Genomic DNA, 25949 nt, shown 5'->3' on the forward strand with positions numbered 1-25949 from the left:
ATGTCGGACTGGGACACAGACAGCGATGAGGGGGCCGACATGGCTCAGCCGTCATTTTCTTCCGGGTACCTGCGGCAGCCGCCGCCGCCCCCTCCGCAGAGTCATACCTCCATAGCGGGCGGCGGCGGACGAAGGAGCGCTGAGTGGTGGCGAGAGGATGCGGCAGCGGCAGTGCCCGGCCTCGGAGAGGAGGAGTGGGAGCCTCGAGGCGCTGAGAGCTCCCTTGGCCCAGGAAAGGCGGCGCGGCAGTGGCGGTCCCGAGCTACGGCCAGCCGGCACGATGACGCCGCGGCACCTCTTTGCTTCCACCTCGATAGCGCCCTCGTCGGGGCTCTCATAGGTAATAACTGCCGCACACCCACATCTCAGGCGCTTGGCCCGCTGAGGTAAGCGGGTGGGGGAGGAGGAGAGGAGCTGGCCGCGGAGAGGTTCGTTCTTGTGGGCCTCTGCTCCTCCCTCTGTGTTCCGAGCAGGTGCACTGCTGCCTTCTGCACGGAAGAGTGGAGCTCTCCCACTCGCCAGGGTAGCTGTGTTTTTCCTCCTTGAAGTGGTTGGCTTGGTATCTGCTTCTCATAGCCAGCAGTGTAAGCTACTCTCAACTCATCTGGAGGAAGAACAGTTTTCTCTTGAAATGATTTTGCTGCTCTGTCTCTGAGGTGCTTTCACACACAACCCCCATGCACCTTGTATTTGGCTAATTGCCACATAAATTACCTGTGTTTCCAGCAGTTTGATGTCATAGGTTAGTTTACTTATGAATGCATGTACTTCTGTGAAGGTCTCAGGGTTTGGTCACAACCAAAATGCTAAGCATTAACCATGTGTAGTTTCAGGCAGTTTGACCTAAATCTCTGTAACACTTGCAGTGTATCTTTATTACAGGTCGGGGTGGAAGTAAAATAAGAGAGCTTGAGGATTCTTCAGGTTCCAGGATAAAGGTACCGTGTGCTGTGTGTCATTAAGGCCTGGACTGTGTTTTGCTTCTGTGTAAATCACAGTTAATGCAGCAACTTTAAGTGTGCTGCAATAGCTGTAATAATTCTACTGTTTTATAAGAATTGGTGAAAATGAAGTGTAATTGCAGCTTGACTTGAGAAGCTTACTTGATACTCTTTCCCTAAGTAGGCACTTACTGCCTTTTTAGAAAGGAAGAGGCCCTTTAATACCCTCAGAAGTTGAAATTCAGGGAAAAAAATAATCAAAGACTTTTAAGTATATATTCCTATATAGAGTTTGTCATTGTGGTGTTAAACTCAGTAAGGTTTTATGAACATAGGTGATAAAGGGAGACTATAAAGCTGAAGTAAAGATTTTTGGCAGCGTTGCTGTACAAAACAAAGCCAAGATGCTGATTGATGATGCTCTTACAAGATCTGGACAAAACTACAATAGAAGTGGGAATGACAAAGGTAAGGAATTTGTTTAGGGATTTGTGTGTTTGGGATGTGGGGGGTTTATGTTATTGTTCAGGGGGAGGTGTTTGTTTAAAAAAATACTGTGGGTTGTCTTTCCACATATTTGGTAGTTTGATGGACTACTTTTATATTATTAATACACTACTGAACTGAATTAACTTTCAGCTTGTTTTTGGACAGTGGCATACCTGCTTAAAACAGAAATATCTAGACATCCTCGTTTCTTGGCTGTGAACAGTTTCCCCCCTTTCAAACTGCCAGACTTCTGTGAAAAACAGTTGCTGTGTGTTTTCAACAATTTAAATGAATGCAGAATGTTAGACTACTTGGTATCTTGCATTATCAGTCTGGTTCTCTAGAATACAAGCATTTGCCCTAGTTTAAGTTTTAAAGTAGTATCTGTGCAATATTAAAGTTCTGTAAGTTTTTATGAATGAAGGCAAACATACTGTTTATAGCATGGGCAATGCTGACTTTTTACTACTTTCATGGGAGGCTGGCATTTAGGATTTGGTCTTGCACATCATGCCTCTCCTTACTAGGCTTTATTGTCTTAAGTTAGTTACGTGGATTTATAAGTAATGATTGTATGTTGAGATGCTACTTACTGGTATTTGTCTGTGTGCTCCCAATGACTTTTTGTACAGGCAAACTATATCCACAGTTGTTGATCTGAGGCACTGATTGGGAAGAAGGGATCTGAGGGTTGTGTTCCAGCGTTAGAATAAGAAATGGGGAAGTTCTGAGTTTTGAGTTTAGAAGTGCCACAGAAGGTGAATGAGTATGTTTCAAGAGGCTAGAAATAGTTGAAGTTTCCTTAGTATGGGTTACTGTCTTTTCCATGTGTTTCCTGCTTTTACATCAATACATAATTGTGTTGCCATTTATATCTTCAGTGCAAAACCTTTGTGAAGTGTTAACCTCATCAGAAAAGAAGTATAGAGTGTAACTACACCAGGACTTCACTGTAGTGTCATTGAATACTTTAGAAGTAAACCTTGCTTTTTGTAGCTATTAAAAATAAAGCTTTCTGTCTGCATATCATCTACTGGTTCACAAGATTTTCAAAAGCCTGCTGCACAATAAGCCTTATAGCTGGAGGAACAGCATTTCAGAACCTGTCACCACTTTCTTTAAGTAGCTGAAGATGTTGAAATGCTTCCCTTTTTTTTTTATTAGATCTGCATTTGTACAGATTTTATTGATGTTTCAGGTGAAGACCTAAGAAAGAATTTTCTATTTAAATGCTTCATGTCTATTAAAAAATCACTTCAGAGGCCATACAATAAAAAAAGAAAATAAAGTGTTTGTTTTGAGGAGGGTTTCTCACTTACCCTGCACCAGATTCCCTCAAACAGCAGCTTTTTCACAACAGGAAAAACCTTGGACGCTATCAAGCCTGAAGATAACCCAATGCAGTCAGTGATTAACTGGGCCTATCTTCGAGAAAACAGAGCTAAATATGAAGCTATGAAGTGGGCAGGTTAGTTTTAAAATTTCCGTTGTATTAGTACTTGTCTTTATATAATAAATCTGTTGAATGTGTAAACGTTTTAATTTTTGCTTTGAGATGATGGAATCTTTCAATATCCAAGTTAGTTAAGTATTTGCAATGAAATGACCACATCAGCATTTCTCAGCATGATCATGGAGGACCTACATAACCAAGTAATTCTTGCTACTCAGTTAGTATTTTGACTTAACCCTTTACAATGTTGTTTGGTATGTGGCTGCAGCAGAAAAACTGAGACCTCTAAATACAAGGGCATATAGTGACAGGACAAGGGGGAATGGCTTTACACTGACAAAGCAGAGTTTTAGATTAGACATTAGGAAAAAATTTCTCTCCTGTGAGGGTAGCGAGGCACTGGCACATGTTGCCCAGCAAAGCTGTGGCTGCCCCATCCCTGGCAGTGTTCAAGGCCAAGTTGAACAGGGCTTTGAGCAACCTGGTCTAGTGGAATGTGTCCCTGACCATGGCAAAGAGTTGGAATTGGATGATCTTAAAGGTCTCTTCTAACTCAAACAATTCTGTGATTCTATGAAATATTATACTATGCATTAGGAGAAATTACTTTAGAACTTGAAATGCTGGCAAGCAGTTCTTTTGCATGTACTGAAGTTTGCTTTTCCTGACTGTTTAAGACTTGCCTCCAATAGAGAAAAACTTCTATAGAGAATCATCAAGGACAGCATCTATGTCACAAGAAGAAGTGGAGCTGTGGCGGTAAGACCTTTTCTATATAGAATCGTCTGTTTTGCAGGAATTGCTATTAAAGTATAAAGCCCAGAAAGTGGATGATAAACTACTGAGCAGCATTAATGATAGGGTCTTGTAATAACTCAGAACTCTTTCTTAGTAATGAAACAATATTTACCAGATGAGATTATATTAGTTGCTTGGAAAATTTCTCTACAAGTGTTTTATATGGTTGACTTTCAGAGGGGAAAAAATAAACCAGACAGTTCAATGGCCTTTGGATATTCCTTGCATTTCATGAGACAGCATGTTCACGTTTTTTAGGTCCTTCCAAATGTGATTGTTCACATCTTGAATACTTCTTGGCTGCCATTTTCTTCTCCGTATATTTTAGTCAAATACTGTCTTCAAAGCAAATTTCAACTTCTGTTACTGTTGCTTTCCTGTCTGTCTTATCTTGTCTTTCCAAGTACATCTTGGTGAATACATGCCTCAGTTAACTGTATCCATTCATTTTGATCCAGCAATCTACATCATTACTTTTCAAGAAAATCAGATGATCTGTTCCAAGTGACTCGGTTCAGGCAATGATAAGTTTCAGTCCTTTTCAGCAGTTCTAATGAAGTTGGTGAACATTCTTGAAGCATTACCTTGTATTACTTTTCTTTTTGCATGGTGTCTGTTTTTTTTCTCTTGCATGCCCACGGGGGAAACCTTGCCACAATGAGTGAAGTATGAAACTGATGCCTCTTTCTTTAAAGTGTATGTATGTGTTATTGTTAGAGCTAGTCAAGTGCAACAGAACGTTGTTATGTAGGTTCAGAATATGCATTGAGGAAGAGCACTTTCTTGTGAGAGAAAGGAATGTTTTTCATTTTTCATCTGATCTGTTTGCTTTAAGGCAAAACAGTAATTGAAAAAAGAAAATGTATTTTTTTTAAACATGAGGAAAGCTCAAATTACCCATGTTTTTCCTAGCTCACATCCTGCTTGAAGTAAAGCTATTTGCTGAATAGAATCTTCAGAAGAGTACAAGGCTGGAATGAAAATAAATTACTTATGCATATTAATGCCTCTTAACTCGGGGGAGCCTCGGAACCTCAGTGTTTAATGTAGCTTTTTTTGTGTGTGTTGCGTTTTGGGTTTTGGTTGTTTGATTTTGGGGATTGGGTTTTGCTTGGGTATTTTTCTGAGCTTGTCTTGCTAACTACATTCTTTTTTTCTAAACTATTGTTTGTATTTTACAGAGCTTCCAGAAAACTGCTCTGAAAGTATTTCAGGAAGGCTTTTGGCAGAATATAGGGTTCTGACAAAGAAGTCCAGTCCATTCCTCTGAGTTCTGGGCTGTCTTTAGGTTTAAAAACTTGACACAGTTGTCTAATTTGTAATAGAATATAATTGAAGCCTGATATGACAGGACTGCAGTTCATGTTAATAACCATACATAACTTCACAACAGTCTTTCTCAAGAAAGAATGGTAATTGATGCCTCCAGAAGTGTTTTTGTAGAAAGGCTTTCTTAAAGTTAGAAGAATAGTTATAAGTCTCATTCAAGAATCTGAATTTGGAGGTTTTTTTGTTTCAGGAACCTAAAAAAAATTGGAAAGGCAGTCTTTTGTGTTAGCTCTACTTTCTCGGATAATGAAACTTTAAAGCAATTGCACTTCTTTAATTCTATACAGGAAAGAAAATAATAATATAGTTTGTGATGACTTAAAAGAAGGTGAAAAGCGCTGCATTCCCAATCCTGTTTGTAAGTTTGAAGATGTATTTGAGCATTATCCTGATATTATGGCTAATATAAGAAAAGCTGGTTTTCAAAAGCCTACACCAATTCAGGTATGTCTTCAATTTTGATTACTCTAACTGAAGCTTTAGAGAAAAGTGCATTTAAGTATTTGTTGTTTTATATTAGTCCCAGGCATGGCCGATTATACTTCAAGGACTTGATCTTATTGGTATAGCACAGACTGGTACTGGGAAGACATTAGCATACTTAATGCCTGGATTCATTCACTTGACTTCGCAACCAATGTAAGGATATGCTTGACTTGTTTAGCTGTGGATACTTTCCCCTGCCCCTACCCCTCATATGATGTTTTTTTAGTAAAGCTAATAAAATTGGATTTTGTCTAGCCTTATACCCACATTCTAGAGCTTTTTATTGCAGATCCAATGATCAGCGGGGGGGGCCAGGAATGTTAGTCCTTGCTCCTACTCGAGAACTGGCTCTTCAAGTAGAGGCAGAATGTTTGAAGTACACATACAAAGGAATTAAAAGGTAATTTTGCTTTTTAAGTTTTGGGATTTTTTCCTACCACTTGTGGCTTAATTCACCTACTAAAATAATGCATTTGCTAAGAGAGGAGGTGAAGGTAGTAATTGCTGAATTCGTATTTTCCTAGTTTTTAGAATGCCTGTTTTGACTACTGTCATAGTGAGAATCTGTTTCTTACATAGTTGGAGTTCTCTGCACTGTAGCTTTGTTGCTTCTTTCTGTGTGGACAGCTGAGAAGAGTTTGGCTGTCTCCTCAGCACCTTGCTGTTAGGTAGTTGTAGACAGCAATAAGATCTTCCCAAGCCTTCTCTTCAGGCTGAACAAGCTTGGTAACCCGCTTCACGTGTCATCCACCCCATCTGCTTTACCTTCTTGGTAGCTGCCTGCTGAACCTGCTCCAGTATGAATATATGTGTCTTGTAATAGAGGCAGGGGGTACAAAAACTGGATGTTGTACTAGAGGTGTTATCTCACAAGTGCTGAATAAAGGAGAATAAAGAGCGCTTTCAACCTCCTGGCTACCTTCTCCATAGTACAGAGCTGGCTTTCTTTTCTGTGGGATTACTCTGTTGGATAATGATCAGTTCCTTACCCACCCAACTCTTTCTGTGCAAAGCCATCTTCTAGCATGTTGGCCCTCAGCCATGGGATAATTCCATCCCCATCTTTGCTTTTGTTAATCTTCATGGAATTCCTGTCAGCCCATTTCTCCAGCCTTTTGTGGCTTTTCTGAACAACAGCTCTATACTGTGACTGCTTCCCCAATTTGATTTCATCCACAAACCTTCTGAAAATGTACATCTTCATTTAAGCTGTTAAACAGACATTACTGTACTCCAAAACTTAGCTTTCAGGGCTCTCTGGTAACTTTGTCATCAAATACCAAGATGTACATTCTGCTTCCTTCTGAAAAATACTGAGGAATTTTACAGAGCACATTGAGTTTGTGTGAGTAAGCCCTAATACCTTATTGAGTGTATACCTACCCTGATACCCTATTGAGTGCATACCGACCCTGATACCTTAACAAAAACTTGTCTGACTTTTGATGGTACTGTTTAGAAAATCATACATCCTTTTATATCTTCATCTGGTTTTGGTGTGAATATCTTCAGAACAACCCAAAACATACTCGTAGCATAATAACCACCTTCCTTCCTTTCATGATTGTGTTCACTACAATTTCAGCAGAGAGGTATTGCTGAACTGCTGAGGGAGGATCATTCAATGTTAAGTCCATTATTTACTGTGATACTCAGTCACACTTACTGTATTCCTTCCTTTTGGTAATACCTGATGATGCTTTGTAAAATAAAGCAAAATAGTGGCATTTATTTGAAAAGGTTGACTTTAGTTGAAAAGGTTGGCTTTAGCTGAACCTTAATATGCTGCTTCTGTAAAACACTTTGTTTTTCAGTATTTGCATATATGGTGGTGGAGACCGAAAAGGACAGATAGACGTGGTTACCAAAGGTGTGGATATTGTTATTGCTACTCCTGGCAGACTGAATGATCTTCAAATGAACAACTTCATAAATTTGAAGAGCATAACGTACCTGGTAAGTAGCTCATACGGACTGAATTACCATTTGGGTAATGGTTGATTTGGTGTGAACTTAAGCTTTAATGAAGTTTTCTCTGAACTTTTTAAGTCTTAAATTTACGATAGGTCTTAACATTGAGATTGGTGTTGAAGGGATGATTGGTACTTCACCATAATTACATTGCAGATGTGGAATATTCCCTAAAAAAATAAAACAGGATTCTAGTACAGTAAGCATTTAAAAGTTGCTAAATTGTTATCTCTTATTTGCCAAGTTTGATGTTTTGAAGCAAGTTTTGTCAGGATCAGTTATTAATGGATGCAATGCCTTTTCAAAGTTTTCCTTTTCTTGTAATGGTTACCAGTGACTCATGTTCTTAAGACTTGTGCAGCAAGCACCAGAGTTAGATATTTAAATGTTTGGGTGGCTGACTTTCTTTTGATCTCAGGGAAAATAGCCGTGTAAACATTTTTATGAATCCTTATGTCTTCATTTCATTCTTGCCTTTTACTGTACTTGACACTTAAATCCATTGCTATTTTGTAAAATACTTGCATGTATTCAAATTATTTCCAAGTTATCTGTTTAATTGGTGACATTTAACAATGTGCCCTGTTTTCCCTCCCTTGTCTCCACCTGTTCCCCTCTAAGGGTTAAATACTCATGCTGAAAAAAATTAGGTCCGATTCTAGCCAATAGTTGTGAGCTTACTGGCAAGGCCTGTGGTGGTATAGTATCATTAGTCAAAAAAAAAATATATTATTGGGAGACATGAGAGTAGTCTCATGTAGGAGAGTAACATATAATTACTAAGTAGGAAAGAAAGGCCTGAGAACCTTCTTTCTGAGAACTGTAGGAACATCAGTAATCTTTCTCTACCAAGGTGGAATACAGTCATATTACAAGCACACGCTTCTAAACACACACTTCTAAAGCAAAGAATATGTATGTAACCAAAAGTGGATGTTTCAGTATATGCAAGGTATACCATAGTATGTTATTAAGTTTGATAGCTAAAAATAAGCTATCTAATTGAAAAACTTCATGATGTGAAGCAGGAGAAGAACACTGTTGTACCGCTAGAAGTTGAATATTTTCAGAAGATTGAAACCAGTGCAAGGACCGTGACTTGTGAAGTGGTTGTCTTGTGCCTAGGGCTTTTTGGAAATGCTGTGCTTCTTTAGGTCCATTTGAAAAGCTGGACATCCAGAATGCTCTTTTTAATGTTACTGTATCTTTTTACTTGTAGTTTCTTGTACTTTTAGATACATAAATGCTTTCCATTTTCACAGCTTCATTTATCAATCTTAAGCCCCCCCTCAAAAAGAAAAAGTTTCATTTTGCAGCCTTATTTCAGAGAAAAGAGAGTGGTATTAGATTTCAACTTTTAACACCTTTGAAGAACACTGTTCATTTGAGAGCTTCTTTTACGGTTTTGATTTAAAGACACTGAGTCTTATGAATGCTCCCAAAGTGCACAAATATTATTTGCTGATATAATTGTTTTCCAAAGGACTTCCAAGGTCAGAAATCAGAATACAATTGTTTGTTGAAAACAAATAAACAAAACCCCAAACTCTGTTACAGTTAATTAGGTTTGAATATAGACTGTACATAAGGTGAATTGAAGGCAGGGAATTTGTCTTTTTGCCTCACAGAACTGTCAAGTTGTTGCAGTCTTGATTCAGTTTTTTAGGAACCTGTTTATTCAAGATAGGCTGGGTTTTATGATTTCAGAAGAAAGACTGGGAAATTGTCACATACAGCCTTTTGATTGTTTGCAGTACGTGTCATTTGAAGATTGCTTTCTGTTCTGCTGTGTTCGGTGTAAATTGCTATTCATTCATCAGTAATCTGAGTGATTTTCATTCTTTTGACCTTATGCTCATAAAGCAGAAGTAAGGAAATTGGAGTCGTGCATGAATTACTGGGAAACATTTAGGGGAAAGTATATACTAAAAAAAACCCCATGAAGTAGGGCATAGAAGGTAGATTGGAGTAGGTTTTTTTTATTCTTCAAACATAAAACAATAGTGTAAAACTTACTGATAATTTATTTAAAACAGAAGGAAGAAAATAATTTTTACATGAACTCGCTCATTAGAAATTCTTAGCAAGAAGCAGAACTGAAATAAATAATATTAACAAGTAAATATGTGTAGATAACACGAAACCTAAGATTATGTCAGTTGGGGGGAGATCTAGCTTATAAAACAGGACCGGGCTGTGAGGTGAGGTATTTGGAAAAAATAGTGCTAATATCTATTTTCTATATATTATAGTCTTTGTTCTTTATTAAGTAGCTATCAGAAATAAGGAAAGTGAATTTCAGCTACTCTGAGAAGGCTAATATGCATGCATACTTTTTTTCTTCTCTCTTTCCAGCAAAGTATCAGTGTGCTTAATAACTTAGAAAGCTGATGCTGCTGCAAGGGGCATAGTAGACAACTCTGTATACAAAATCACTATATTAGAATCCAAGTAATTAATGAAATCTCTGTGAGTTCTTTGAAAATCAAGAAATAGAATTCTTATTTTCTGTCTCTCAGCTGACAATCTGTTATTTCAGAGATTTATGTAGATAATATACTAAAAAACTTGAACAGAATGAAACATCTGAAAAGAACAGAAACGCAAAATCGGGACAGAAGGGCATTATCATCAAAGTTTTATGGTTCCACATAAGTGACTAGAGAATGCCAGTATGTAAAAGTGTGAGCCATGTGACTTTGATTTATATAAACACTATTTGAAAATTAAAGGAGAAAAATGAGTCTTGGATGGCAGCCTTCCTCCTTTGTATGAGACTGAAAACAGCCACAAGCATACTTGTATATTAGAAAAATAAACTAGTTCCAGATAGTTTTACTCAGGCCTTCATCTCACTTGTTCTCTTTTGGTTTTTTGTGGTTTGGTTTTGTTTTGGGTTTTTTTACCAGATGAAATGGGTTTGAATTTTGTAGTGTCCTAGTGTGAGCCAGAATGTACAATCTGGCTTGTTTTCTACTTCTGATGAGAAAATAAATTGATAACTGATATTTTGACCTAGTATGAGATCTATATCAAGTTAGATGTGAGATTTATTTTTTTTCCCTTTAAAATGCAAAGTGAAAGTGTGGGTGGGAGTGAGGGGTGTCTATTTTGCCATTTCTCTGTCCTCCCTTGCATTTGGTTGGTTTTGTTGTTTGTTGTCCTTTTAATACTGTGCTTAGTTTTAGGCACCAATCAAATGATTGTTAAACAGTTGTTTTTTCCTTCGTTAAGTGCTCTCAAAGGTGCTATGGATTTTTTTTTTGTTTGCCCACAAATGCATTTCAAAATTAAAAGGCTTCAAGGAAATCAAATAGGTGAAATAGAAGTTGAACAAGTTTTGCAATACATTATGGATTGGATTCTGCAATTAAAACTGATACCATTAAAATGATCTGCCATGTATTGTCTTGCTGAAACCCTTACCTAAGGAACTAAAACTTGTTCTGAGCAGGTTTTGGATGAAGCTGACAGAATGTTGGATATGGGATTTGAACCTCAGATTATGAAGATCCTGATAGATGTGCGACCTGACAGACAAACTGTTATGACAAGGTATGTGAACATAATAGTGGTTAGTACTTAAAAACTGTAAACATCAGGACTTGAACAAGTTAACTTTGGAATAAATGTTTCAGTTTTATTAAAACTTCTACTAGCCTAAGTGGGAACTTTTATGGTGCATAATGGCATCAGTTTTCTTTCCAGTTCTGTCTTAATGAGTCATTTGATAATTTTATTTCTCTTTGTACCCCTTTTGTGATGTTTTACATCAACTACGAAAAACCCCAACTGAGTTCTTCCTGAAAAGGAGCATGTCCTGGGAGTGCTAGAACTGCCGTATCAATTTGAAATGCCAAATTCGACCAAACGTGTATCTTAATCTTCTGATCAGTATCCATAGAGTCTGTACCTGGATTCATTTTAAAATTATGCCACTTTTGGGATCCTAACAGTAGAATATCCCAACAATAAACTTTCTGCTGTTCTAGAGGTTAAAAAATTACTAGGAACTTGCTTGTTAGGTGTCACTAAAATACAAAACTCACTTTTGGCTTCATTAGAAAGGCCCCATAACTTTTGCCTGTACTTTTAACCTAGAAAGTTATCTTAAAAGGTTGAGTGCTGTTTACTAATAATTTAAGATGATTTCTCAGTGTTATGTAAGCTCATTACTGTTACTGCATACTCAAGTGTTTCACTGGTGTATGAGAAAAGAAAGAAGAATGAGATGAAATTAGTGAGTCATGTGGGTTTTTTGTCTTCTTTGCTTCCTGTTTAGTGCTACTTGGCCTGCCGGTGTTCGTCGCCTAGCAAAATCCTATTTGAAAAATCCTATAATTGTATATGTTGGCACTCTTGACTTAGCAGTAAGTTGTTCTGTTTTTTTTTTTTCTTTTGAAGAAGAACCTACAGTTAAACCAGGAAATATTTTCCTTGCAACCTTGAAATCAATTCAAACTTTAAAAAAACTAGTTCCACATTATTCTTTTTAAAGCAAGTAGAGAACTTCATTCTTCTGTTTCTGTAACAAGATCTTGAAGTCCTAGATCTTCAGTACAAGACAGCACAAGTGACAAGTATCAGTCAAATTGATGCTTGAATAATGTACTTTGGAGTGGCACATGTTCTTGCCTGAACCCTTATTCTTGCAATCTTCACTTCTGTTTCTAAATTACTTTTCCCTGTAAAGATCTTAATTCTAATGCTTACAGATCCTTATCTAGATCTTTGTTTCTTAACTACAGCTTTCTCAAAACAAAGTAAAAGCTCTATACTAAACTCCTGGAAAGCTTTTGTCTAGAGTAGGAGCATGTGCATTACAGTAAGAACTGTCTTCAAAGTGCAAAACTTTTAATATGTAGATGTACTTGCATACTTGTCAGGCTTCTGCCACTTCAGTTGGCCTCAGTACCAGAAGAATTTACAGAAGTGTTAAGATCTCTATATCCCGGTCCAGAGATTGCTTGAAGTTTGGTTCTTAAATTATGAGATTTTTTTTTTTTCCCTTTCAGTTCCACTTTTTTTTTCTTTATGATGGAGAATAAGAAAACTTAGTACCCTGTACACTTTTAGGTAGAAATAGGGGGAAAATGTACTTTTCATCTGTTACTTAGCATGCCTTTTTGCTGTGTAACAGGCAGTAAATACGGTCGAACAGAGAGTTGTTGTTATTGCCGAGGAGGAAAAGAGAGCTTTCATGCAACACTTCATTGAGTCTATGAAGCCGCAAGACAAGGTCATAATTTTTGTGGGAAAAAAACTTACGTATGTAATCACTTCCCAGTACTACATCTCTTCACTGTTTTCTAACAGAAACACTGGATAGTTTCTTAGTTCACATAGTAATTACGAAGTGTAACAACTTTTGTCAACAATGTGTGGGTAGTAGTAATGGTCTTATTTAGTCATTCATCCAGACTGACTGGTAGTTTCTATATTTTTATTTTTATTAATGTCATTAATGGTGGTAAATCTCAATTCCACATAGTTAAAGTAGGTGTTAAGTTTCTTGGTTAATGTGATGTGCTGTTTACTTCCATACATAACGTGGGAGCAGCACTCATTTTACCAAACCTGAGCTTTTTGAGTGAACAACACAAAACAATAACCTATTATTTCTCTTATGCATAAATAAAAGCAAAAATTTATGTGGAGCATAGTGTTGCCTTCATACTCTTTCATAATATCAGCTGACCTAACTGGGGTTTTGTCCTTTGGCACGTGTTTAGTTCTTGTTGTCACATTATCTTTTGGATGTGAATCTAGATTCTGCACTTCTTTTAAGAACCATTGTTTTACTTCATCCTAGAGCTGATGACTTAGCAAGTGACTTAGGTCTCCAAGGAATTCCAGTACAGTCGCTTCATGGTAACAGGGAACAGTGGGACCGAGAGCAGGCTTTAGATGACTTCAAGAAAGGTAGATTTGTACTGAAGTACTCATTTGTTTAAGCCCAGGTTTATAAAGCTTGTCATGTGCAGAACTTTGTCTATTTGTAAGTGCCATATCTCATCAGTACCACAGAAATTAAAACATTAGAGAGCTCTGAATGGTATGTTTACTTTGTTACTTTCACAAGCAAACAAATAAAAACCAAAACAAATTGCTCTTCAATAAAATTTGGAATGTGTTGGGAATTAAAAATATTTAAGGTTTATTTTTTTTTTTAAGCCTCTGGAAAAGTCAGTATTATGTTAGTCTGCAGAATGGTAAATTTACGTGTCAAATGATGGTGCTTTCAGTGAAACAATTTGATTATGCCTGTAGGGGTTATACTTTGGGGTTATGTGTTCACATGTTAATAGAACATAGTAGTCCTGTGATAAGGATGCCAGATGAGAATAAAGTTGTTGAAGTTTCTGTTCTTTTCACACACTCTTTCTGTCAGTTAGGTATGTTTCTTGCTTCTCCTGCACCCTGCTGTTCTTCTTGTGAAATACAAATAATAGTAAAATGATGTTTTGAGTACTTACTTAACCACCTTGTATTTGAAGCTAACATAGCATGACCTTGCAACAAACATTTCTTTCCCTTTGTATTAAGTGCATTATATGCTAGAAATCCAATAGACTAGAGTATATTTTCTGTTTATTCCATAAAGTCTCATTCTCTTTCTGTTGTATTTATTTTAGGCAGAGTCAGAATACTGATAGCTACTGATGTAGCCTCCCGTGGCCTTGATGTGCATGATATTACTCATGTTTTTAACTTTGACTTCCCACGCAACATTGAAGAATATGTTCATCGAGTAGGTCGTACTGGAAGAGCAGGGTAAGTATTTACAAGAAAACAGTAATATATTGTCAATACTTTATGCACTGCATAGGTATTTTTCTTGTCAAATGCTAGAACTGCAGTTGTTTATGGGTGGGAGAGTGAAGACTTCAGAGTCTATCAAAGTATGTTTTAGATAACAGTGCTTTATGTTTTGAAATCAGTTCACTGTTAAGCAAACAAGTTTTCCACTTTTCTGTTACTTCATTGAAGTGGGTGGGAAAGAGGGATATTTGAAAGCTGATTTAAATGTAGCAAAAAATTCCAGCTCAAAACAATGTCTGTGTAGGTACTCTGAAATGTCACTTCCTTGTTTGTCTTCATGAGTCACTGAGTTGTTTAGTTTTCTGGATGGCCTGTTGGGAAAAGCATACATAAATTGAAAGGTTTCAGGTGTAGTTTGGTGTTAGGACTTTTGAATGCTGCTTTCCCAGGTTAGAATCATAGAATAGTTATGGTTGGAAAGGACCTTAAGACCATCTAGTTCCAACCCCCCTGCCATGGGCAGGAACACCTCACACTAAACAGTATCACACAAGGCTTCATACAACCTGGCCTCGAACACTGTCAGGGATGGAGCATTCACAACCTCCCTGGGCAACCCATTCCAGTGCCTCACCACCCTGACAGTAAAGAATTTCTTCGTTATATCCAAACTAAACTTCCCCTAAGTTTGAACCCATTCCCCCTTGTCCTGTCACTACAGTCCCTAATGAAGAGTCCCTCCCCAGCATCGCTATAGGCCCCCTTCAGATACTGGAAGGCTGCTATGAGGTCTCCACGCAGCCTTCTCTTCTCCAGGCTGAACAGCCCCAGCTTTCTCAGCCTATCTTCATACGGGAGGTGCTCCAGCCCCTGATCATCCTCGTGGCCCTCCTCTGGACTTGTTCTAACAGTTCCATGTCCTTTTTGTGTTGAGGATGCCAGAACTGCATGCAATACTCCAAGTGAGGTGTCACGAGAGCAGAGTAGAGGGGCAGGATCACCTCCTTTGACCTGCTGGTCACATTCCTTTTGATGCAGCCCAGAATACAGTTGGCTTTCTGGGCTGTAAGTGCACACTGCTGGCTCATGTTCATTTACTCATCGACCACCACCCCTGAGTCCTTCTCCGCAGGGCTGCTCTGAATCTCTTCCCAACCTGTAGCTGTGCCTGGGATTGCTCTGACCCAGGTGTAGAACCTTGCACTTGTGGTGTTTAAACTTCATAAGGTTGGCATTAGCCCACCTAACAAGCATGTCAGGGTCCCTCTGGATGGCATTCCTTCCCTCCAGTGTATCAACTGAACCATGTTGGCACAAGTGTGGCTTGGTTGTTTGGTTTTTCCATTATTTTTTTCTTGTGCATGTGTTTGTTTTAATCATTTTATGAACATGTATCTCTTCATACTTAAATATGTTGTCTTTATGCTGGGTTTATTGTCTAAAAATCTAAATTAGTTGTGCTCTTTGCTCCATTTTAGGTGAATTGCCATATTCTGATCTTAATGAAAAGTTGCTCTCTGACATGTGCATAGTAAATACTCAAGCCAGTTTTTACTTACCAGTTCAATAATATTGGCTGTAGTACAATTTATTGGTGTATAGGTCAGTAGGAAGAGTTTAGCAGCAGTTGTTTTGGAGATCAACAGTTATTTCGTTCCTTGTTTAGACGTACTGGAGAGGCAATAACACTTGTCACTAGGAATAACTGGAGGTTTGCATCTGAGCTGATTGAAATTCTGGAAAGAACAGACCAAGTAAGAATACATCTTGCTGGGTAAGATTTATGTTGGTTCAGGATTAGGAGCTGAAACAATTCATGAGGGTCTAAGCTTACTTAGATTTTTCTTGGTGAATGCTCATAGTGCCTCAAACAAAAAATGGGTTCTTAAGTCTCTCTTGTCCGTAGCTGTATTTTGTCTTACAGATTAGTCCCAGAAAGAACCAGAAACTGAAAGGCTTCCACATACAAAGAAAAAGTAGCTAACATAAGCACACATAGGGGCCTGTATACAATTAGTAGGACCTATTTTATTTTGTAGTATTTTATTCCATTTGTATTTCACTTCTGGATGCATGTTCTTGTTTGAAGGTGTAAATACTAACAATATTTGTATTGGAATCTCTCAGTTTATTATATCTGACAGTTGTGATAGCTGCATGTACTTTTCCAAGCTATTTTTCTTACAGATGTATGGGAAATAGGACTGGAATTTTTTTTTTTACCTTATTTGGGGGGATGGGAGTTTGAGTACAAGCTGAATTGCTTTTACCTAGGATCTGTGGTTGTTATTGTGGATACTTATTCAAACTTTAAATCTTGAGTTAGAACTTCACCTGAATCTTCTCGTTTACTACTCTTTAAAGGATGTTATGCCACTTACTATGAACATGATAATTCCAATTAGTTTGAATAAACTCTGTTTCATGCTGCAGGAGAGGATCTGATACTGAGAAAGAAAATCATCCAGTTTTTCAACTGGAAACTAGCTTTGTCTCATTACTTGTCTCTTGATACAAGTCTGTAGAGATTTCAGCTAGAGGGATGCATTATTTTTCACTTTATTTTTAAGCAGTGTCTAAAACTGAGTAGAATAGACTGTTCCATATGCATCCTATTGCATGGACTCCTGATAGGCAGAGCAGTTCTTTACCAGTAAGAGTAATTCAGCATGTAAAATATCTGCTATCAAGCTGACACTCATGCCAGCTTAAGAAAAATTGCTTACAGCAAATGGCAAGCACTGCTGAATTATGGCAGAAGAAGTGGAAACTGGAGGAATATAATGCCCTAGCTGCATTCTTCACCTGTTCAAGTATTGCCAGGTGTAGGCATTTCTAAGGAGACTTTAAAGTGTTTGTACTGTACTGTTTGCACTGTGTTTGTGGCAGTCACAGGGAGACAAACCACAGAGGCTGAGCAATCACATTAATGCTGTGCTCACATGGACTGCGTAAGCTTGCTCTCTGATCAGGAAACTGATTTTGGGCTGGACATCACTACCTGCTGCATAGTTACATGCTGTAGCAGATCGTCAAACCAGTCTGGCTTTGATAGATGAGTGATCCAGAACCTCTTCTGGCAGTACAGACACTTGTACTGCTTTCTGCAGCAAACATTGCATTAATGTCTGCCATGACAGTGGCATAGGACAGCTTATTTTTCATCTGTTCATCATCACTGACATACATTTCTGCCTGAAATACTTGTGTTTTACTTAGCTGGTTGTATGCTGTTGTCAGATAAGGTGATCTGACAATAAATATATAACTGAAAGTCCAGAGACACTGTGCTGATTATTTTTAAGTATATTTGAGTATAATTTTATGTAAAAAGATTTCTACAGAAAGACATTCTGCAAAGTGACAGAGGCCTGATAAATAACAAAATCAAATTTGGGAGAACATGAATCAATGGCATTTTTGTAAAGCAGGGTCTAAAAGTTTAGATTTATTTAAAACTGGCCTTGTTCTTGTGCTACTTTCATATCAGGTTGTTCCTAATGAGCTTATGGCAATGGCACAAAGATACAAAGAATATCAAATTATAAAAGAAACCGGGAAGTATATACGAAGACCTCAGAGCAAGCCCTCAAGATAACTGTAATCCCCTGTAGTAAGAAACAGAGTAAGTGATTATAGTTAGTGCTAGCCTCTATGGGCTTGAATTTAGAAGTTATTTTTCTCGGTTGATTGTTTTCTGTACCTGTCCCATTTAAATCAAATGTGTTTTAAAAAGTGGCTTAGAAAATAAAACTGGTTTAACATCATACAGAAATAAATCTAGTTTTACACATAAACACTGTTTCCACTTATGAAAAGTTTAATTTTAAAAGAAATTTTTTTCTTGTGATGTGTATGATTTATAAAGCCATTATCTACTGGTTAAAAAATAAATACCATAGGTTTGGTTGTTGGGTGTGGGGTTTGTGGGTTTTGTTGGGGTTTGCTTGTTTTGGGTTTTTTTTTTATTTGTTTTTTTAGTTAAATGTATTAATATATAAGAATGTAAAATACAATTTTTCTTTTTATTTTCAGAGAACTGGATTAGTGAATGTTAAGCAGTATTTGTCAGGATGGCTTCAAAATGCTGTACTTTTGCACTGATACACATCACACTTCCCACTGGCATGCAGTTTTTCCAAAGATAACATAGTTATTTGAAAACTGTTGTTTGCATTAACTGTTTGATGAAGTAAGTTTGGTTTGGTTTTTATAAGTTAACACTGAAAGACATTTTGGTTTGATGTGTCTAAGCTTTTTTTGAGAGAATTCTACATCTCTTTTTAATGGAGGAGAGCATAACAAGAAATACGTGTCCATGGCTAACTGCTGAAAAAAAACAGCTTTTACTCTTGTTATCATAGATGTTTTAGTTCCTTAAGCAAGAAAATTACAAGAGTTTACTAGAGCAATGTTAACAAAGTCATGAAGAAAACATAGGTTTGAAAGTTTGGATAAAATTGATTTGAACTTTACATTTGGATATGGTTCTGTCAGATTCTTAATGACACTGGGGTATGCTTTCAGTCTTTAGAAGTTATATGGGAAGCAGCTATTCCTTCATTTGATGCTTGGCCTGAATTTTAGTCATGTGTCCTATAAGTACATGAAAAATTAATAAACTGAATCTAGTGAGATATTTTTTCTGACCTTCCCTCTTTATTTGCTCATAATGGAGATGAAATTTGGGCATTATTTAAGCGAGTAGGTTATTTTGCCTTCAAAAAGTTGGTTAAAATATGGACTTAGAATGGTGAGGACTGGAAGCGACCTTAAGATCATCTAGTTCCAAATCCCCTGACAGGGGCAAGTACACTTCCCACTCTAACAGGTTGTTCCAGGCCATGTCCAACCTGGCTTTGAACACTATCTTCCCATAGCTTCTTTAAGAAAAAGTGAAGTTCCCAAATGCTGTGTATTATCACCTGCACATGTTTAATAATAGGAAATAATTACAATTACTCTTTTTTCCGAACAGACTCTTCAATGTAAGAAAAAGCTGAATTCTTATTCATGCTGCATTTTTAGCTTTGAAAACCTTTCACAGGGAGACTGTTCCACCTTGGCATGGGTTGAAGATACATTTCTTTCCACAAGATAAATCACACAAATGCTCATGGCATAATAACTTTTACTTTGGTGCAGCACATTAGATAACAATTGCTTCCTATCCAAAGTCCAGTGAAAAAGAAAAACAATTTCCAAAGCAATTCTGAAGACTCCGTAAGTAACTAGTCTAAGATAAGGAACTTCATAATGTTTTGATAATATATTCTCTCTCTGCTCACTCGTTGTTGGTAATTGTCCACCCAGTTAATCTGGAGAAGTTGTTCTGGTTTATATAATAGTAACTCCAGTGCCTTTATGTTTTGAAAGCATGAGCATTTTTTGGATATTCTGCAGTGGATCTTCATTTTAAATAAAATTGTCTTTTGTTCATTTTATGCAGTCACTAATGCCTTTGTTTGGAATCTTAGAAATTACATGTAGGAAAATAACTTGCAAATTCTTCTATACATTCCTAGTATACCATGAGCATACTTTGCAGATGACATCTGCATTTGGATACGGAAGACAAATATTCCTATTTCTTTTAAGGGTTGTGGCTAAGCTATAACTGAAGTATGCAATTTTCTTCTGTGTTCTTGATTTTGATTTCTGTATCAGACTACTGAGAAGTAACTTAAGGTGCAAAACTTCTGGTTTTAAATCTGAAAATCTACATGACAGTTATTGTAAACAGTGGTTTTAAAACCTCTCCTGAAATATTGGGAATCCATTGTTCAATTCACTGTTCATTTGTCTTAAAAGGAAGTTGTTGCTTGCTTTATCCTCCAGGCTGAGCAAGTTGTATTTGGGAATAAAGAAGTGTGGCAGCTGAGACTTTTGCAGGCAATCCAGAAAATATTCCAGACATTTCTGAAAGCAATAATCCAGGTCTCCGAAATGCCAGTCTGTGTCGTTTGGCCATTTGACGCATGAGTGGAAAAAAGCAGTTTTGACATGATACGAACAGAATTTTTCCAACTTTTTGGGGTATTTCATTTTAAGCTGCTCTAGAAGATACTTCATAAGCTTAAGACAATTTTTCCTGTTAAATAAATAAGAATTTATTAGGTATCTTCCATATAGTTCTAAATATGTATTTTAGGTATTTAAATACACAATATTCATGAAAACAATAAAATGTTCTTACTTGGATAACATTGGCAATGATGTTTTAAATAAAATCTGAAAAGAAGTGCAACAATACACTGAATAATCTAGAACTACTGTGTATGAAGTCAGATTCTAGCAGTGAAGGCTTTCTACTTTAAACTAGTTACTGTGTGTGCACCACTTTCACTGGTAGCCACAGCAACAGACCTGTTGGTCAGCAGCGTGCTCACACGGTGCAGCCTTCCCACTGCAGACACTGCCACTGCTTAAGATTAAAGCTGCACTTCTGATATATTGGGGTATTTCACTACCTTCTTGTGACATGCCACGAGGAAAAGAAATATATACAGTTTAATACAGTGCTAGGTAGGGATGTAGCACGTCTGTCTTTGCCTTTCGTAAAGGAAAGACAATTATGCATTAGTTGTAACTTTCTTGCTTCAGCACAAGATGTAATTAAGTAAACTAAGAAGTTGGTTTGCCATTAAGGGGAGGTTCTGTACCTCATTTGGGATTTGTTCTTTTAAGAAATATGGAAAAGAGTCTTTATGTGAGTGAAAAATCACATTTCCTCATCCTGATCCCAATTCAGCAGGTTCTTTCCTCATCATAATTGTAGAAACTGCCTTGGTTTGAAGCGTTAGTTTCACTCCCAAAGCTCAGAAAGCTGAGTCATCAGACTTCTAAACTGGTTCTTCTAAACAGGACTGAGTTTGGGAAATATTAAACAAGTAGTACCTTCTAGCTTCCTAAGGCAAGTCTGGAGTGTAAACCTGTCTGTGATTTGTCTCCCCCTCTTGTTGAGCATTTGCAAGTCATGGTCAGTGAGTACATGGAGCATTGTACTGCTGTAGGACAGTGATGCATAAAAGCCTTCCTTATACTTGCTCCCTATATTATGAGTAATCAGCCTCAGATCAAATTCTTAAATGTTAAGCTGAAATAGTGCTAGCCTGGCTCACACAGGATTAAAGTAAAATACTTGTATGGAATACCAACCTACAGCACTTTAGTCCATCAGATTCACAACATGTCTTTGAGCTGCCGTGGTTATTCAGCATGCGCTTCTCGATATGCGAGAAAGAGAGTCTCCAGGTGTTTCCTAAAGTTGAGTACAAGATTGTTAAATTGTTACACAGCAGCAAATACCAGTGTCTGCAAGAGGAAAAAAATGCTTTATAATTGACTTCATTTTAAATATCAGCAATTTCTTTATACTTAAATAAAATGGAATTCAGGGATTACAATTAGTTAATTCCTCTGGAATTCCCCAGCTGTTCCACCAAAAGACAAGTAGGATGCTGTTAATATAGGACATAGTTAATTGTTTGGATGTTTTAACTATATTCTTCAGACTGTTTGGATTTACGTAAAAATTAAATTAATTTCTGAACTTTCCTGCATGTGTTGAATGTGATCTAGGGACTAATACTACTCATAGAAATCCACTATCTTTGAACTTCTGCATTATTAGCCTCACTGCATAACCTTCCTGGTTTTGAATTTCTTTGTGCAAGTAATCAGCTTGTGAGTTTGTCTCAGGTAAGGTGACTGTTCTAAAGCATTTCTTTTTGTCCTTCTGGTCATGATACAAGGAAGTTCTTTACTGTGAAGGTAGTGAGATACCGGAACAGGTTGCCCATCCCTGGCAATGTTCAAGGCCAGGTTGGACAGAGCCTCGGGCAACATGGTCTAAGGTGAGGCAGTCCTGCCCATGGCAGGGGGCTGGAACTAGATGATCTTAAGGTCTTTTCCAACCCAAATCATTCTGTGATTCTGTGTTTCTAAAACCAGTGGTTAACACACCTCAACCCCCTCTTTTAAAAATGCCAGCAATCATTTTTGTCTTCCTTTCATAAATTAGACTATTTCTCTTGTCTGAAAGTTACTTTTTGCAACTGAATTTCACAGGAAAATATAGCCCTGTAATGATTTCCTTAGCATTGTTAAGATGGGCATGCTAATTTTAAAAAATACCAGATTGCCTGAACTTTTTGCTGAAATCAGCACTTCTTATAGAATGATGACAAATTGTGATGTTTCTGCAAACTCTCATGTATGCTTGGTTTGACAGTGGCCTGGAGACGTTGTAGCCATATAGGAATTCAGTGAGAAACCAAGGGTCTTGGTAGGAAAGTACAGTTTAGTTCCTGTGGAAGTCTAACTTGTGTATACAGTCCCACTTACAGTGATGTTCCTGCCGTTTTAGAAAGCTCCTTTTACTTTCTTCTTAAAAAGCAGAGGAGTGCATGGTGCTGTTGAGTACAGCACTAGCACAGGAAAGGTTTATGTCCACGGGTCTGACTTGGCAGATTTGATGCTCTTAGCAATAGTCAGTGTGCAACCAGGCAGAGCAGTTTTGGCTTTAGATTTTGGTACAAGATGAGCAGTACCACAGATCGGATGGTTTTAAAGATGGATTTCAATTGTCTTTGATCCAGCTATATGCAGGATAGGATAAAAATCTGTACCTTGAAAACAGAATACTGAACAGAATCTGGATACCCTTTTTTAGAGCACTTGAAAGTTATTAAGTTCTACAGAAGGTATTTCATAACATAGACTTATTGTCTGTATTTGAGGTACCTCTTAGAACCTTTTCCTTTTTGTTTTGTTTGGCTACAAAATAAATGGATTCCTTTCTGAAGTCTGTCTTGACTTTTCTTCCCAGCCATGTTTCAACTTTGAGGCCATCTTGTGTGCTGGGTGGCCAGTTCTGCTGAACTTCCAGAGTCGGGATGATGTCCACTGATATGTCTGCTGCTGGAGGTTTTTTGATCTGAAGAGTTATTGCAGGGCTTCCAGCCTTTTTCCTTTGCACAGTTACTTCCACATCTAGCAACAAAGAAGAATGCATTTTTTAGATAAATGTCTATATTAGAAACTTTTTTAAGGATGTTAACAGGTTAAGAGGAATTTAAAATCAGTCAAAAGAAATTTCTGGGTTCAGCCATTGCCTGTTTATCCTCCTTTATCCAGGATTTTAAGTAAGAAGGCCCATTGAGGAATTCTATAAAATTGAGAACACTCTTCTTGAACTGCTGTGTTTGCTTGATTTACTGTGTCTACAGAATGAGAAATGCTGTAATGTTTTCCAGTTAACTGCTTTACTATTGAAAACACTGAGACCAAAGAGATTAGGCCACAGTGTTTCTGAATACTTGGGAGAAAAAGAGGACCCTATGAGGGGATATGTTTTCTACACAGTTCAATATAAAATATTAGGTAGCATGTAAGAGAAAGCTCTTCCTATTGCTACCAGTTCAGCAGCAGGCAGATTCAAACTAGACAGGTGTCCTGGGTTCAGCAGTAGCAGTCATTTTTCTCCTTAGTAGTTAGTGTAGTGCTGTGTTTTCAACTTTAGCCTGAGTTTTGGCAGTTACAGCTACACTGCCACACAGACACTTGACTGGGGGAAAATCGCATCTTGTTAACAACAGGGCAATGTAACTGGATTTTTAGCACTCCTAGGTAAAGCTTGTTCTCTCAGCACTTACCTGTAATGGTTTTTACTACTTGTTTAATAATTTCTCTTAGCTCTTGAAGCATTTTAAGGGCTGATAATTTCCCTGCTTCATCTAAAAACTTGAACAAATATCTTTCTTTTGGATTTCTTTTAAAAGTTAGATAGTAATAGGCTCCAGTGTCATCACATTCATCCATCTGAAGTCGTTCAATAGGCATCACAAGCATGATGTCAAACTCATTCGGTTCTGATATCTGCAAAGCATGAGAACAAAACAGTCAATGTGCAACTTAGGTTTTATTCTCTTTAAGCTTTTATACCAGTTGCAGTTTTATCTACGATGTAGTGTACTTCTCATGCCTGGGGTAAAATGAGAGGTTGTTTCCGTGGATTTGCATTACAAGACTCCTGTGTGTTGCAGTGGAAAAGAGCGATTTGCTGATAGCAGTTCGTTTCCCAGCTTTTCAAGTTATTAATTTTTAAGGAAGTTTTAAGATTCTTAAGCTGTTCTAATACATGAATGCTGGTCTTAGTCATTCTTTTGTATGCAGGAATTAGCTGCAAGGAAAAGCAGAAAAAGCATTGCTATGCCTGGAGCTGGCTTTAAAATAATAATAAAAAAAGTTTTCCCGTGCTTGACTTTGTTTCAGACCGAGCTGGACATAGAAAGAAGGTACTGCTATTTCTCCCGACTATTGGAAAAACTATAAACTGAAAGTGGGCACAGGGCTTTTCATGCAAAGGTATTCCCGGCTCCTACTCCGGTTACACCAAGCCTACCTGTGCGCTGTGCACAGGGTGGGACTTGTTATGGCTTCAAAGCGACTCCTGTTGAGGCGGCGTCTCTTATTAAGTGCACACACATTCATCTTTCAGTAAGTTAGCTATCTCATAATTAACTAGTCTTAATTAAACCTTTAAGTCCGTTTCTCGTCTGGAAGGGCCAACTTACAGTTGTTCTCGAGGGGCAGGTGCAGGGCGACACCGGCCCAGCCAGCCGCCCATCGCGCCCCCCGCTGCCGGGGCTCTCGGGGCTCCACTTGCAGCCCCGCCACCGGCGCGGGGTGTGTCAGACCCCTCTGCCCCCCTCTCGACACCCACCTTGACATGCTCGTAGTAGCTGCCGGCGTTCAGCCGCTTGATGGAGCTGAAGCGGCCGCCGTTGCTGTGGAGAGCCTGGATGAGGTGCGAGGCCACCTTGTTCACCAGCTCCGACGCCTCAGATATGTCCTTGCGGACCAGGGTCAGCCGCGACACCACTTTCCGTAAGTCCGAGGCTTCTGCTACCGACGGGGTGGGGAGGACAGCCCCTGGGGCTGAGACCTCCCCGTCCGCCACCGCCACTCGCCTCCGCACCGCGGGGACGCTGGCAGCCGTTGTCTCGCTCCGCAGAGCGGGGAGCTTCTCTGCCCCGCTCGCTGGCGGGCCCGCCGGCAGGCTCTTGACAGTGGACGGCCGCCGATGGGAGGTGGATCCCACCCTCCGCGGCTCCCGGGCTGTAGCGGTGCCGCTAGGGTTGCCACCTTTGCCCCGGCCCCGCGGAGCTGCGGACGGCGTCCCGCGCCCGCCCTTTGGCTTTCTGCCACTGGCACCGTCCATGGCCTTCACTCCCCGCTCCTCGCCCGCCGACAGGCAGCAGCTGCCCCACGGGAGAAGGTTCCCGTCTCTCGCATCGAGCAATTTCCTCCTGCAGACACCACGCCTCCACCGAAGAAACGAAAGTCCCGCCGGGAGGGAGGGGCAAGCCCCCGCACTGCGAGCCACTGCCTGTCTCTATCTACCCGGTGCTTCCCCGGCGACAGCCTGGGCGCGGGAAAGCTCCGGCAGCCGAACGACATCATCCCAACTTCCTCTAATCCCCTGGTACCTTTTTCCCTCTCCCGGGGGGCCCCACCCGCCGGCTGCATTCGTGGCAAGCGGGCATTGGGGGTGCTCGCCGGCCACAGGCACCGCCTACCAGAGCTGCGCCTCACGGAGCAGTACCGAGGATGGCCGCGGAGCGGCGCGCTGCCCCGCGGATGCCGCCCCAGAGGCGCAAACGGCTCCGCCCCCAAGCAGCTGAGGCGCGGCCAGTGTTCTCACCCGCCTCCCGCGG

General features: G+C 39.0%; 2 protein-coding genes across 3 annotated transcripts; one reads left to right on the top strand and one right to left on the bottom strand.

The window, feature by feature from the left end:
* DDX43 (DEAD-box helicase 43) lies at positions 1-19724 on the top strand. The gene is made up of 17 exons (XM_005153308.3): positions 1-340; positions 883-938; positions 1277-1409; positions 2791-2898; positions 3561-3642; positions 5298-5454; positions 5531-5649; positions 5786-5896; positions 7311-7452; positions 10922-11022; positions 11750-11837; positions 12608-12735; positions 13280-13389; positions 14103-14241; positions 15896-15983; positions 17720-17854; positions 18265-19724. Exons 1-16 carry the CDS (start codon positions 1-3, stop codon positions 17825-17827), a joined length of 2010 nt encoding a protein of 669 aa, XP_005153365.3. The 3' UTR covers positions 17828-17854; positions 18265-19724.
* On the bottom strand, positions 19344-25711 carry CGAS (cyclic GMP-AMP synthase). 2 transcript variants are annotated; one of them, XM_005153307.3, is made up of 5 exons: positions 24956-25711; positions 23886-24108; positions 22975-23223; positions 21388-21490; positions 19344-20320 (listed from the first exon to the last, which is right to left on the bottom strand). In XM_005153307.3, exons 1-5 carry the CDS (start codon positions 25451-25453, stop codon positions 19978-19980), a joined length of 1416 nt encoding a protein of 471 aa, XP_005153364.2. In that variant the 5' UTR covers positions 25454-25711; the 3' UTR covers positions 19344-19977. The 2 variants fall into 2 exon arrangements, with proteins under 2 accessions (XP_005153364.2, XP_033916356.1); XM_034060465.1 differs by lacking the exon at positions 21388-21490 and having other exon boundaries at positions 20150-20320.
* Between the last annotated feature and the right edge of the window lie 238 nt (positions 25712-25949).

The sequence above is a fragment of the Melopsittacus undulatus genome, chromosome 3 (assembly GCF_012275295.1).
Source record: "Melopsittacus undulatus isolate bMelUnd1 chromosome 3, bMelUnd1.mat.Z, whole genome shotgun sequence".
Taxonomy (NCBI): Eukaryota; Metazoa; Chordata; class Aves; order Psittaciformes; family Psittaculidae; genus Melopsittacus; species Melopsittacus undulatus.

Bases quoted from the DNA above. Each gene is read 5' to 3' on its own strand.
- DDX43 (XM_005153308.3), top strand. From the start codon at position 1: ATGTCGGACTGGGACACAGACAGCGATGAGGGGGCCGACATGGCTCAG. The intron at 2,899-3,560 runs GTTAGTTTTAAA...TGACTGTTTAAG, and splicing joins TGAAGCTATGAAGTGGGCAG to ACTTGCCTCCAATAGAGAAA. The intron at 7,453-10,921 runs GTAAGTAGCTCA...TGTTCTGAGCAG, and splicing joins TGAAGAGCATAACGTACCTG to GTTTTGGATGAAGCTGACAG.
- CGAS (XM_005153307.3), bottom strand. From the start codon at position 25,453: ATGGACGGTGCCAGTGGCAGAAAGCCAAAGGGCGGGCGCGGGACGCCG. The intron at 23,224-23,885 runs GTAAGTGCTGAG...CTTTGTTGCTAG, and splicing joins AGTAGTAAAAACCATTACAG to ATGTGGAAGTAACTGTGCAA. The intron at 20,321-21,387 runs GTTGGTATTCCA...TTTATTTAACAG, and splicing joins GATGGACTAAAGTGCTGTAG to GAAAAATTGTCTTAAGCTTA.